The sequence below is a fragment of the Haemorhous mexicanus genome, chromosome 22 (genome assembly GCF_027477595.1).
Source record: "Haemorhous mexicanus isolate bHaeMex1 chromosome 22, bHaeMex1.pri, whole genome shotgun sequence".
Taxonomy (NCBI): Eukaryota; Metazoa; Chordata; class Aves; order Passeriformes; family Fringillidae; genus Haemorhous; species Haemorhous mexicanus.
The window spans coordinates 3,806,245-3,821,222 of NC_082362.1; the positions used below are offsets into that span (position 1 = coordinate 3,806,245).

Below are 14,978 nucleotides of genomic sequence, written 5' to 3' on the forward strand. Positions count from 1 at the left end.
CCCAAATGACTACTTATTCAAGAACTGACTAAACAAGATAGAGCCCCAGCAGCCACACTCATCTCCCTTCTCTCCCTAAGTCAGTTCTTCTACAAATCACATAAGACAATGATGCACTAACAAACCAACCAACATCCTAATCCACCATATCTGTCGTCCTCCTTCCCACATCCCCCATAATCCTCACCATTGTCTAAGAAACTTAGGATTACTTAAACCGAAGGCCTTCAAAGCCTTAAACCAGAGTTGAACCCTCTCAGTTTCTGCTAAAGTCCGCAGGCCACTACCCTGCATCCCCTGAATGCAACTCAGGTGCTTTAATTAAGCTAGGACCTTCCAATTTACCAGACAGATGGGCTTCGATGCCATGACACTACAGTTAACAGCTATACGCCCTAACCAACAGGCCTGTGGTACGTAATTAATGCACATCAAGTGCCCTCACCAGCACAACCAGTTTCTCCCGCAGCCCCTTGATGTCATCCTTGAGCTTCTGCTCCTTCAGCCTCCACTCAGCCTTGTGCACCTCCCGGCTGAGGTCGCGCTCCGGCCCCGGCGAGTGCCGGTTCGCCTCCAGCAGCAGCGCCCGCAGCTCGTTCAGGCTCCTGCCACGGGAGAAACGCCAGTCACTTCTTGCTTTAAAATGTCAAAAGTTCAATGCAATGAAAGGGTTGTAAAAATAGTGATACAAATTAGAGCAGTAAGAATTTGTCTCGGGGTCTCTAGCTGGTCACAGTGACCCCAAGATGAGTTAGAAAGTCTCTTTTCCCAGCCCAGCACTTGAAGAAGGAGTCACAGCTCTTCATTCCTCGGTCTCAAGGTTATTTATTGTTCCTTATCTATAAAATTTTTTCTCCTGTCCTGCTGAGGTCAGCTCAGCAGGACAGTCCAAGGCACTCTGCCTGCCCCCGGAGCGGTGTTGTGTCTTTATACTAAAAACTACATGTAACATGTTTACAATTACTTCCCAATACCTATCACCTATGTTAGACAGTGAGCTTCTACTCTAAACCAATCCAGAAGTGCAACCATCACAGCAGAAGATGGAGGCCAAGAAGAAGAAGAAGAAAGGCTGGACACGCCCAGATTCCTCCATCTTGCCCCCTGAACCCCCATTCTAAAAACCCAAAAAAATCTATTTTCCACCCTGTGATAAATTCACTATTATTCTGCTTAAACTCTCTTGGCTTGTAACCCTTCATATAAAGGATGGTAATTGTTTTTTCCAAGGGCTAAATCAAAGGCACAGGGGTCTTGGGCTCTGTGCCAAGGTCTTCTAAGCCCCCTGGGCAGGGTCTCGAGCCCTCCAGGGCAGCCAGAGGAATTTCCTGGGTTCCCAAAAATTTGGGCAATCAGTTAGGATGATAAAAGCAAAGAATTGCGGATGTTGGAATGCTCTCCTTTTGAAAGCATGGCTTGCTAACAAAGGATTAACCCTTAAAAGCAGTAGCCTGATGCATATTCATACATTGCATATTCATACATCTCGTACATGACTCAAACATTATTTTCAAACAAAGGGTGTTTTCTGATTATTGTCAACTTCCCCCACTTCATCTTGTAAATCATGGTCAGGCTCCATGGAGTCTGCAAGGAGAACAGTTCTTCACCATAAGGAGGCAATAATTCTTCTCTTTGGAGTTTTAGTGTCTTGTTCCTGTTATCTCTGTGCAAAGAATTTCTTGATTATCTCATCCCTTTCTTGAGCTAGTTAAAAAGTATCTAACATAGCACAGCTTCTATTTTAACATTATGTTATGACCCAAAACTATATTTAACACACTACTTAAGAGAATTAATACAGCACGACTTTCTAACAGAACACATACAGTATTAATTTTAATATTTGTGAAAAGCCAATCATGTAATACACATTTTTCACATGCAAGCAGCAGCAGGAAGAGATGAAGACACTCCCAGAGCCCACACACCACTGAAGCCCTGCTGTGCTCCTTCCCACCTTTGCTACAGATCCAAAGAAAGGCCAATGAACAAATCTGACCCAGCTCCCACCACTCTTTTCTTGTCCCCCTTTGCCAGCTCTGAGGCTGGCACTGCACAGGCATGGCTTGAGCAGGGCAGCAGCCAGCCTGGCTGGCCTGTAGTGACTTCATTCAGCATCTCCTCTGAGCTGCCATGCAGCTCCTGGCAAGCAGTGAAAGGGCAGTGCTTTTTGAGAATTCACAGCCTCCAATTCCAGCCAAATTCACACATCAGCACCTCTAAAGAAGGGGAAAGCTGTGGGCTGGATTTCAACAGTGCAGCCCCACATTTCCTCTGGCGGTCATTACAGTACCTGAAGGAACATGAATATTCACAGAGCCCCTCTGTCTCCTGCTCAGGAACATGAATATTCACAAACCCCTGTGTCTGCAGCTCTGTGCTCCATCCTGCACACTGACCTTTCCTTCTTGAGCAGCTCCTGGCTGATCAGGACCAGCTGCCCTGAGGCATCATGTGTTTTCTTGGTCAAGGCTTCCAGTTCTCCTTCCAACCTCTTCTTTTCTTTGAGCACTGAATCAGCCTTCTTTTCTGCTGTTTTGCATTTGTTTTCCAAAGCTATGAGAAGCAGAGGATTCAAGGGAAGAAAGGTCACTTAGTCCTTTACTTATATCCCTGCTTTTTGCCTTTTCCCAATTCCTGCTCCTGAAAGCACAGACATAATTAACTCTTGACTGGCTGTAGTTAAGGGGACACACCCAACTCGACTGGCTTCTCCTTCATTAGCTTTGCACATAAACAAGCTCAAACCCTCCCTCACAGGACACCAATATCTGCTGCAGTTTGTGTCCAATTCCTGAATTAATTTTTACCAGCAACAGCCATTCAAAAACCAGCAGCATCATGTTTTACATCAGCCTGTTTCAGCTCTGGGCTCTTGTTCAACACCAGGCTGTGGGAAAAGCAGGGAAACATTTCATTCCCACCAACACTGGATTAGGGAAACTTACCACTTACTTGGGCCCTTAGAGTTTCAGTCTGGGTCACCAGGGATGACACCTCCTTGTCTCTTTTACTCAGCTTGTCCTGGAGGTCTGGGGGGGGATGAAAAGACAAGGATGGAAGGGTTGGAAAACGCTTTGTGCAAATTGGGAAGGTGTCAGGGGCACAGCACGGGCCAGGGTGCAGTGGCACCATGGTGGGACAGCCCTGTTGGCAGAGGGACACTGCACCCCACCACACTGGGAGCTGGGGGGACTCTGGGAGGTTGTATCAGACAGGGTCAGGAAAGCAACCTCAAAGGAGGAGGGGAAAAAGGCAATAATTAAAAAAAAAAACAAAAATAAAAGGAGGAGGGAGAAAAGGCAATAAAACATTAATTTAAAAAAACCCAAAATGAACTTCAGCACATTTCTTTGTGTCACCTCCTGCAGTGGAAGGCAGAGACTGTTTCAAAAGACATGTTTTCTGGAACTGATGCATTTCCATGCTCAGAGCTGTAGATCTGAACTCTGATGCTTTTGTGGCTCAAATCTGATCTGGTTGTTTCCAGAACATCTTTCTGGGGTGGAAACAATGCACACATGGACTGAGTGGCCATTCAGAGCAGTGGCTGCTGGGTCTAATTAAAGGCAGGAATTACCTGTCAAGCAGCAAACAATTTGGTGCAGAAACATAGAATAATTTGGTTTGGAAAGAACTTAAAGATCTTGTTCCACACCCCAGCTTTCGGCAGGACACCTTCCACTGTCCCAGGCTGCTCCAAGCCCTGTCCAAGCTGTCCCTGGGCACTTGGATGGGGTAAAGGATGGGGTAAAACCTGAATGTGTTCTACAGAACCCCATATCTGCAAAGACAGACAAGGCTTGTGGACAATGCCTGGCTTGAACTGAGGCAATGGAAATAGGACAAAATACCTCTGAATCCAGCTCTGCTATTGCTCAGACTCAGTGTTACAGCTCACCCTCTCTGAGGGGGCTGAGGGCAGTTCAGGTGGAAATACACTTTATGCAAGTTTCCTGAGTGTGTAAGTCTCACATTTTGTTAAAAGGATGGATTTGATTTACAGTGACCTTAATAAAAAGTAACTATCATTATTTGAAGCCAGTTACATTAATATGTACCATTATCACTCCTCTCCTGTGAGCAAATATCATTTAATGTCTGAATTTTACCTGCTGTAAAGATCAGTGATGGATGGAAATGCACCTGTTTCCCCAGATCTGTCTCCAGCCTGCACCATCTGCATGGAGAGTATCTAACACAGGTAAAAATATCCACCCTGCATATGCTCAGCTTGATTAGAAGGAAAAAACAATCCAGACAGCAAATGTCATTTGACAAATTTCGACAGAGGAAATGTCCTCCTAAACCCCTGCCATGCAGCCATCCCTGCAAGAGCAGAAAGTTGGAAAAAGAGAAAGTGTACAAGTCACTAGAACAGGGTAAAAATGAGTTTCATACCTTCCATAGTCTGCTTCATCTTTATCTTTTCTTCTGAAATATCATTAGTCTCAATCATCTGGAATAAATGTAAAATGTAGGATATGAACTAACCCCTTGCCCAAAGATAAGCAGAAGTTAACAACCACAAAGCCCCATCCAAAGCAGAAGGTATCCCATGCCCAGGTTAGGATGTTTTACATCCTTCCCAAGAGGGAGAAAAGGCTTTTTTGAGGAGTCCCTTGTCCAGCTGGGCACTCCTGAGGCTGACCAGAGTGCCCAGACACAACCCCCAGGTGAGCTCACCTGCAGGACTCACCCAGGAGGGAGCAGAGCTCGAGTTCTCCCCCAGGTTCTGGTTCAGCCCTGCACTCACAGAGGGGAGGAGGAGCTGCTGTCCCTCAGACCAGGCACCTCTGGGCAGTCACAGCAAACACCCAACTGCAAATGCCCTCCAGCATGCAGCTTGACACCTACCAGCCAGCAAGTTCCTCAACTTCTGCAGAACCCAGCTGTGCCCAAAGTTATAAAAACATTGATAAAACAACAATTTATTAGAGAACTAATGCATGCATAAAAATAATAACAAGCAAATGCTGTCTCCATACAGGGGATTCTGCTTTTCCCCCACCCTCTTTTCTATATTGCAGTGAAAATCCAGACACTACAGAGCTTCCAATGCCAAGTTTTCTGTGGCAGAGGCCACAGCTGAGCCCTTCACACCTCCTCCCATCAGCAGCCTCTGCTGGGACCTCAGCATGTGCCCAGAGCCAGCAGCTGCTGTGGCCACCACAGTCAAGAGCCCCAAGGTCAGGCCTCTGAACTCTGGGCTGTGGGACAAGTCCAACAGAAGCAGAAGAACCCCCAGAGGAGAAATGTGCTTCCTGATGCACTTTTGGTATGGAAAAAGCTCTTTAACTGCTGCTAGGAAGCAGTTGTGGTTCTCCCTTGAAGGTCTAGGAAAGGTGTCACAAGACACCTTTGCTTGTTTAAAATACTTGGACAGTGAACACTGCAGTCTAAATTAACTAAGACAATTTTAAATAGAATTTTCCCCATGGTACTCAAAGGCTTTCATCCATGCATTTCTTCCCATATTCTCCTGATTTTAATTGACACATAGTTGAAATAATTACTTCAAGACTTCCCTGGTTCTAATCCAGTATCAATATCCCCCAGAGCCTTTCCATTTATCTAAAGGGCTCAGGAACAAAGCTCCAGCTTCTTCTTTTCCATTCATTCCTGTTTGAATATTGGCTATAAAGTGTTACATGTTGCAATAACAACCCCCTTTCCCAGAGTCCTGGCTGTACCTATTGTTCCCAACTGTCCTTACTGGATGAAACCTCCTGGAGCAACCCTTCAAACACTATTAATGCTGCAGATTCCTCCTTGCCCTTTGCCTCTGTTGTCCTCAGTGTGCCTGTTTCCAAGGTGTGGCGTTCTGATTTGGACAACCTGGAATTCATGGGCTTGACTTTGCTCCCCAGAGGTGCAACTGCTCTCAGTGGGGCTGCTCACGTTGGGAAATTAAACACAGGCATTGAGTTCATTTCATTGGCATCTCTGTCTGGAACAGAAACTACATCACCAGTGAAATTTCAACACAGTATTCTTAAAATGTGGACATTCTACAGCTTATTTTAATTTTCTGCATCCCCACAGGATGTAAATTGGGTTTCTCCTCATTTCTCATGCAAAATCCAAAGACAAATAGGGGCCCAGCCTCCCATGAGTAGCAATCTCCCTGCTCACTACAGTGCAGAACCTGCCCCAATTCCTTGTGCCACACACACTGCCAGGATGATGCATCCTGTGGCAAATACTCAAACAAAACAAAAAAAAGGATGACTTAGACACAAAGGCCTCAGTAAATTGACCCCTCCATAATATTGCTCTTATTTCAGCCCTCCCTGGTCTCATATTCAGTCAGGCCTCTCTTGCTCCAGGTGCTGAGCCAGGCTGACTCCTTTTCCACCCTATCCTCCTGGCACCCCCAAAGAGCCTTGCCCAGCAGCACACCAAGGCTGCTGCAGCTCCTTCAGGAATTTATTAGAGAATAAATCCAGCTGCATTGCAGGAATGATGGTTTTCCAGCTCAGAACACTGCTTGCTCAGCATGAGAGCCCACCCTGACAAACCATGACAGCCCAGGTCTGCTGCCACAGCAGCCTCCAAACCCAGGTGTGGCCCCACTTGCTCCTTTTCCTAATTGTTCCACTGGCTTTCTAGAGTGGAATGACACCTTCAGCCTGGAGATGCAGGGCAGAAAGAGCACTGTTAGTGGAAGAAAAACACATCCAGATACTTGAAGCCTCAGGAAACTGCACAAGGCAGTGGCTGAGGAGTTACCAACAGTGATAACAAACAGCAAAATGACCCCAACGTCATACATTTGCATGCTGAGAAGGATGCAGGGCCTCCATGGACTGCAGCTTGTTCTCTAAGACAAGCACTTTTTCCTGCAATCTTTGGATTTCCTGTTTGCTGTGGGCTTCTGTTTTCTGTAATGTTTCATAGTCCAACATCTTCTTTTCAGCCAAAGATATCTGCTCTTTCAAGAAAGCTATTGCTTCTGTCTGATCTGTGTATTCACTGTGAAGTTTCTCCAGTTCATGCACCCTCAGCTCAGCATCTCGACACTTGTCCTTCACATCCTGGAGCTCAAGAAGGTGCTGACTGCTTTTGGTTTCCAGTTGCATTTTCCAGTTGCTGTTGCTTTTTTCCACTTCATCCAAAGCCTCCTGCAGCTTCAGCTTGAGGCTCTCTTTCTCCTTTATATGGACAGCTGTCTCAATGTCGTGCTTTGCTTTCAGGTTCTCCAGCTCCAGCTGATGCTCCAGCTTTATGCTCTCCACCACTGCCTTCAGCTCTACAATCTCCTTGTGCTGGGTGTCAGGGCCTGAGTTGAGTGTGGCTTTCAGGTCCTCCAGAGACTTCTGGTGGTCAGAAGCTAACGTGTCCAACTTGGACTTCCAGTTGTCCATGAGCCCCATGTTCTCATTGGTGGCCTGCTGAACTTTCTGCTTCAGGTCGACAATCTCCTGCGAGTACTTCTCATTGACGGACTTCAGCTTCTCCATCTCCTGCTGGTACTTCTTTAGCGTCTTCTCATACTTCTCCTTCAGCTGGCTGCTCTCCTTCTGGTGCTCCTTGTTGGCAGAGAGCAGCTGGTCCCGCAGCCGCAGCGCCTCGGAGTGCAAGCCCAGGCTGTGCTCGGGGCTCTCCGCCTGCTGCGAGCTCTGCAGGCACTGCCGCAGCTCATCCACCTCGCTGCGCCTCAGGCTCAGCTCCTCCTCCAGCTGCAGGATCCTGGACTGCTCTGCCACCGTGGTCAGCTGCAACACCACAAACACAAGGTCAGCGCATCCCTCACAGCCACACCTTCCCCCTAGCAAGCGTTCTCCAGCGGGAATAAATCCAAAGCACATCAGTCCAAGTTCAAAGGAAGAGGCGGAGAGCACCTGGTGCCCTCCAACCTGAGCACAGTTTTGCACCAGGGTAACTGTCGCCCTGATTTTTAAATTTTTCCAAGCCTTCTGATGTTGACATTCTTGTAACAAACTTTCTCACGCACTTTCTGTGAATAACTTATTGTTTTGCATTCTTTTATGGAGGAGGAGTGTCCTTACAGGACATGAAACTACACGAGCACACACACTGATGCTTTTAAGGTGAAGAAAAAGGGAAGTTTATTTTCTGACTCTAACATTTATAGTTTTCCAAAAGTGACAGTGGATTGGAGGGTGACAGTGCCACCTCTCCAATGACACTGGACAAACTAACAGTCCATCAAATTTCTCTTCTTTTATAAAAGAATGCAAGACAATAAGTTATTTGCAGAAAGTGTGTGAGAAAGTTCATTACAAGAATGTAAACATTAGAAGGCTTAGAAAATCTTAAAAAATCAGGGCGACAGAGGAGAAATTTGATGGACAGTTGGTTTGTCGAGTGTCATTGGAGAGGTAGCACTTTCACCCTCCAATCCACTGTCACTTTAAAAAAAATTTATAAATGTTAAGAGTCAGAAAAGAAACTTCCCTTTTGTCACCCTGAGAGCAGCGGTGTGCACACTGTGTTTTGTGCCCTGTAGTGACAGGTGACCAGCACTGACAACTCACAGTGATGTCTGTGCCAACTGCAATTTATTTTTCCTAATACAAACCTCTTGCTTTCCACAGAAAAACACCTTGGAAATAATCCTTGAAATTCACTAGGGAGTAACAGAGGTTTATGAAAAATAATGTCCTGGAAGGGCATTATGTTTCCAGACCAGGCATCTTGCCAGATAATGCACAGAGGAAATGTGACTGCACATGCAGGAATTTCACGAGCATCAAAACCAGCATTAAGCACATCATGTTTCCTTTATTGCTCAGCAATCCTCAGCCTGCAGACCTCTCTTCTGTAAAGGAATTTGTGTACCCTGGTGTGAAAAGGAAAAGGGATTTTTACATGGGAGTACTTGTTAGAGTTTTTTAGCAAAGTCAAAATAACAAAGGAGGCTAGAGGATGCAAGACAATAAATCTGGCCATGGTACACATTGAGCTTAGGGGCTGTGGATCCATGTTTTGCCATCTGAATGTAACCTGGCAGGGCTGAACTCCCTGCAAGCCACAGGGAGTACAGGGTGCTGCCACTATGGATGGAGAAGAGGACGAAACATTAGAAAAAGGCAAAAGAAAGAAGGGAACCGAGCCCAACTCCAAGAGATCAATTGCACTTCATTTCAATTGCCATTTGCCCAGCAGCCATCAGCCCAGGAGGGCTGCTGGTCATTGTTTCAGATGGGCACAGGGGGCTTCAGACCATCCAGACCTTTTGGAGACCCTCCCATTTGTGTTTTCTACAGCTCTCAAACCCATTTCTGCTCACTGCAGCAAGTTTGCTGCTTCCCACACCACACCAGCATGGAAAAGCCTTCTCCACATCTGGCTGCTTTTTAGGATTCCTCTGGGCAACCTGTCCTGCTGCAGGCACAGCCAAGGATCAGAGTGGGCCCACCTGCATCCACCAGCACCTTCCCCTTCAGATGGCAGCTCCCACAGCTGGCAGGGGAGACTGGAATGCTGATTGCAATGTTATCTCCTCTTACAGCCTGGGGGGGCCTCGAGGCAGAATGAATGGTGCAGGGGGTGGATATTACTGGGATGTGTTAATTGAAAAGTGAATTGGAGGAGCCCATGGGTCAGATGGTGGCAGGGGGGCAGAGAAGCAAACTCAGTCTGAGAAACAAGTTCCCCACAAGAGAAGCAAAGCTAGAAATCATATCATACTACTCTTTCTGAGAAAGAGAGCAAATTAAAAAACAAACAAAATCAAGGAAGCTAAAGTTCAAGCCAAAATCAATCAACCCCACAAAAACCAAAAGAAAGAAACCCAAAGCAAGGCATGATGAGCACCAGGGCAGTGCAAGCGCTGTCTGCAGGCAGGGCAGGTGAGGGTGCATTACCCTGGTGTCCTCTAATTCTCTGAGGAGTTTTTCAGCCTGTGCCTTCTCAAACAGCAGGCTCTGCTCGAGCTCCCGAATTCGGGCATGCTCCAACTGCGTCTGAGTCTGCTCACACAGAGAGAAAAAAGAACAGTGGAGAGGGGAGCAGGGCAAGGGAGAGAGAGAAAGAGAGGGAGAGAGAGAGAGAAGGCTGCAACATCATCTCCAGAGAACAAGACAAGGAAAGGCTTCACAACAGGAAGAGAATAAAAACCCAGACAGGGAGGAAAAGTCCAACCAAACAGGAAACGGTCCCTAGGGGATTTTACATGGTGCTGGTAGTGGCTCTTCACTGGAAAAGTGAATTTGTGATGGGAAAACATCCTTCTGCAGTAGAAACCTGCTGCAGTGTCTTCCTGCATCAGCTGAAGCAAAGCTCCCACCAGCACAAGGCCCTTGCACACACAGACAATGAAAGACAATTGCAATGATTCTCCACACCTTTCCTCAAGGAAAATCACAGGGTGGACTGAAAAGAGTTGGAAGTTCCCATCCTCTTTCTGCTCTGGAGACAGAGAGAATCCTACACTCAGTGGGAAAACCCCCCCACCAGATTATACTGAACATGGCATGTTGTAAAATAAAAAATACACAGCACTGAAGAGCTCAGGGAACTGAGATCCCAGCCTGTTCTGGAAATCAGTGCTTTGTTTGAACAGGCCTGACATGAATTTCAGAGTGACTTCTGTACAGTAGGACTCTACTAATTTTGGCACAAGAAAACAGAACTTTTTGGTTGGTTGGTTGGTGGTTTGTTTCCAAGCTTGTTTTGGGGGGTTTTTTGTTGTTTGTTTTTTTTTTTTTTGACAAATGATTCAACTAAGCACAAGAAGTTCATGTTATCTACCCAAATCCATGAGCACTGGCTCTGGGCATTGCTTCAGTGCCCTTCACTTTTAAAGCTGAAATACCACAAAGCTGCACTTGGTAGCAAAGCTCAGCACTCCACAACCTCCACTGTAATATCATGTAAAATTCCCTATAAATAAAAGAGGAGAGGAGACACAGGAAGGTCCATGCACACTCTGGCCTTCACATGTTTTAGCTTACAAGACCCACATTTTCCTGAGAATTAATTAACCTATCAAGTTAAACAATTAATCTAGCAAAAAGCAAACAGACCTGCTCAGAACCTTTTTTACCCCCATTTTTTGCCCTTCATTTTCCATATAATTATTTGCTTTTCCCCTTTTTCCATTGGAGCCAGTTTTAAGGATTTTCTGCACTTCCCTACAATAAAGCAAGGCTTGGAGAGTTGTGTACAAATAATAGAAACAGAAGTTTTAGAAAAAAAAATCCATGTTTTATGCTTGTAAAATATCATTGTACATGTGTTCATAGGTAGTGACATAACTGCCATTTATATTCAGATGGTTCTGTATTCTCTGTGCCTTATTTAACCCCTGAAGGAGGGGAGAAAAATGTTTGTATTCAAAAACAATATATTACAAATATTACAAAACCCCAAATTATATAACTTAAGCGTAAAAGTTGGCTTATTGCATCCTAATTAAAAAAAAAATTTAAAAAGGTATTTAATTAATTAAATAAAATGAATTCTGCTCCCTGTGAAGCCCAAAGATTCGCATCTCGAGAGGGAGCTCCAGGATTGATTTTACTAAAAAGAATAAATATTCTGTTGATACCAGTTAATTAACTGGTGGCAGCACATCAGATATTTGCTGACCTATCACACACTCATCTCTGGACTTCTCAAAGAGATTCTCCCCAGGTTAACACAAGTGCCCAGTCAAGCTCTCAGTCCCACCTGATATTCTTGCTCAGTACCTATTAATTCTGCTATTTTCCAACTCTGGAAAAACATATGAAAATAGAGGGGAAAAAACCAAACAAAAAAACATGGAAAAAATTAGATTAAGTGTTTTACAGTCCTTAAATCTTAGGTCTACATTCAATCCTGTGTTATTTTATGTAAATTGGTTTGCTAGTACTAGCCAGTATGAGTCAGAACCTCCAATCCAAAGTTTTCTTGCTCTTTGAGGAAGCCCAGAAATGAATTTCAGATTATTTGTAGTTATTTGCCTTAAATTACTGTTCACAAATTATAAACTGACTTCCCACTGGCACTCAAGGCATGCTGCAGGATCCAGGAGATGAGCATGAGAGAGTTCCTTGATGAGGAGAATACTTCTGTAAACCATGGTTTTCCACCACAAAAAATCTTCCCCGAAAGCTTTTCCTGCATTTGCTTTTCAACTTTCAGAGCTCTTGAAAGCTTTTCCTGCATTTGCTCTTCATCTCCCCAATCACTACAGCATCAGCTGCCAACCAGGACCAAAACTGGGCTGAATTCATCACAACATTTCAAGGCTAAATCCACAGCTGCTCTATCAGAGGTCCAAAGCCTTGATCTCTCTGTATCTTCAGGCCACCAACACATGTTTTCTCCCAGTTAATTACTTGCTTCTGGAAATCTTAGCTGTCTCCACAAAAAAGGCAGGAAGGTGAGATTAACTCCAGTGGGTCAGTCATTCAGTCTGGACATGCAAATTAGGCAGACAAGATGTAAAATCTGGCCCAGCCAAGCCCTCTGCCAGGGCCTGTTCTGGGGCTGATGCTGGGCTCATGGAGAGCATGCCAGTTCCCTGGCTCAGGGGAAATCAAGCATTCCTAAATTATTTGTCCTTTTGTACAGACCAGCATGGAAGTGAGGACAGGACCACAATGTCCTGCTGAAAGCTTGGCCACATCCCCATTGCAAAACAATTCCTTCCCAGCCCAAAGGAAAAATAAATCCAAGACTGAGTCCCAAACTGAGAATGGGAGCCCTTACCCATAGCAGCTTATCATCTTGATAGGCATGGTGGCTTTACAAAATAAAGTAAAATCCAAATATACCAACCCTGGTCCCACTGCCATAATTCCACAGCCAGGCTTGAACACTTGGAGCTTCCAAAGGGACAATTCCCTGCTCTCCAAGGGAATGATGCATGCACCAACCACCCTTCCCCAGGGCACTGTGGGAAAGCTGTCAGCTCAGGGATGAAGAGAAATCTGATTTTGCTCCCACACAACAGGCAGAAACTGCACTTGCTGTGCTCCCACAAAGGTCTGCTAGCAGTGCACTGCTAATTTACAGCCTGTCAAACATCTCCTTCAGCTTCTGGATGAAGAAGAGAGGTTTATGCCAGCAGGATCACAGCCACAGCAACGTATCCATTTCCCAGTTTTCCCATTTTCCTGGGCTTTTGTTGCTATGAGTGACACTGAAGCACAGGAGCAGGGCCCTTGACATTTCTGGCTGTTACTAACCTGGCACTGCAGCTAAAGAGACAGAAAACTCCCTTGATTTACATTTGGAGAGCAGAGCCTTGCTTCCACAGGAAGATTTTCTGTTCTCTTTTCCCCATGGAAAAGCCTCCCCCTCAAGGGCCAGCATCACTTCATCCCAATACCCCTTCCAGGCTGCACAATGCTCACTGCCCCAGCAGCCCTGAGCAGCAGCCCTTCCCAGGGGCAGGCTGGCAGTCCTGGTGCCAAACCCACACTCCCAGGCAGTGAATTCCACGTGAGGATGTCTCAGCACAAACAGCATTTTGGCTGGAATTAAACAGCATCCAGGCAGGAGACTCCGTGTGCCCGTGAGCTGCTGAGAGCAGGACACCACAGGGACAGGATCTGAACTGTCACTTCATTTCTAGGGTGGAAAAATGAAAGTTCAACACATTCAGACACAGATTTTCACATGGCTTGGCAACTGAGAGTGACAGATGAAGCCCAGGCAGCCCCAGGTGTGAGCAGTCCTTGGGCACCACACCAAAGCACAATGCCCACAGCTCACAGCAGTAAATCACACAGCACACCAGCAAAGTCTTGCTAGAGGGGAGAAAAGGTGGCAGAAGTCACCCAAGTGAGGCCCCACATGCAGCTCTGGATCCCACATTTTGGCAAGGTCATAAGGAATTACCTCCAGATCTCCTTTTGTAATGGATTCTTCCTCCACACGGAACTGCAGGTCCTCCACTTTCCTGGGGAAGGAAAGGGACACACAGAGCCATCAGAAGGGACAAAGGGACACACAGAGCCATCAGAAGGGACACACAGAGCCATCAGAAGGGAAGGGACACACACAGAGCCATCAGAAGGGACACACAGAGCCATCAGAAGGAAAGGGACACACAGAGCCATCAGAAGGGACACACAGAGCCATCAGAATTCTCAGCTCAGCCCCTCTGTCTCAGCAGCCCCTGCACATCAGCCTTTCCCCTGTTAACCAAATTCTGTGGATCACTGCAACCATCAATGGAGAGGCCATTGCCAACAAATGGAAAAGCTGCCCAAAAAATTACTGATCAGCTTTTAGTGCTCTAAAACCATCCACACAGTATTAAAAAATCATGTCATGGCCTGCAGAATCAAAGTCTGAGAGGGATACAAGCTCAGCACAAACTGAGCTGTAAGCCCCATGGAGCAGTGTTGAGTTTGAGAGGTTTTTAGGATGAGATGAGAGATGAGGAATTTGACTTTATGTTTTTAGAAGGTTGATTTATTATTTTATGATTATATTATATTATATTAATTATATCAATACTATACTAAAACTATATTAAATAAAGAGAAGGATATAGACAGAAGGTTTAACAAGAATGGTAATGAAAACTTGTGACATTCTTCAGAGTTTGACACAGCTGGACTGCGATAGGTTATTCATTAAAAACAATTTATATGTTGGATAAACAATTTCTATACTACATTTGAAAGCAGCAAAACACAGGAGAAGCAATTAGATCATTCTCTGAAGCTTCTCAGCTTCTTAGGAGAAAAAATTGTGGTGAAAAGATTTTTCAGAAAATATGACAGTAACAACCCAGTACTAAACAATCACATCATGGCCTGCAGAATCAAAGTCTCAGAGGGAGGCAGACACCTTTGGATACAAAAGCTCAGCAGAAACTGAGCAGCAAGCCCCATGGAGCAGGACAAGCAGCTTTCCACACAGAAATGTGGCCTATTTGCAAGGAACATCCCTTCAGACACACAACTGTTCCTCTGGCACGGGATCCTGAAAACAAGCAAAGCACAACAAGGTTTCACTGGATTATTCAAACCTTGTTATCCAAGCACTGGGCAAGTCCTGTGCCA

General features: G+C 45.5%; 1 protein-coding gene across 3 annotated transcripts in view; it reads right to left on the bottom strand.

The window, feature by feature from the left end:
* The window catches only part of CLIP2 (CAP-Gly domain containing linker protein 2), a 90,634-nt gene that overhangs the window by 12,091 nt on the left and 63,565 nt on the right, over positions 1 to 14,978 (bottom strand). The window contains exons 8-14 of one of the 3 annotated variants that reach the window (XM_059865835.1): positions 13,804 to 13,864; positions 9,837 to 9,941; positions 6,777 to 7,721; positions 4,405 to 4,462; positions 2,952 to 3,035; positions 2,403 to 2,559; positions 446 to 605 (exon numbers count right to left, since the gene is read on the bottom strand). In XM_059865835.1, the coding sequence (XP_059721818.1) occupies positions 446 to 605; positions 2,403 to 2,559; positions 2,952 to 3,035; positions 4,405 to 4,462; positions 6,777 to 7,721; positions 9,837 to 9,941; positions 13,804 to 13,864 (1,570 nt within the window). Of the gene's footprint in view, positions 1 to 445; positions 606 to 2,402; positions 2,560 to 2,951; positions 3,036 to 4,404; positions 4,463 to 6,776; positions 7,722 to 9,836; positions 9,942 to 13,803; positions 13,865 to 14,978 lie in introns of those variants that run through there. The other 2 variants (XM_059865836.1, XM_059865837.1) reach the window with 2 other exon arrangements.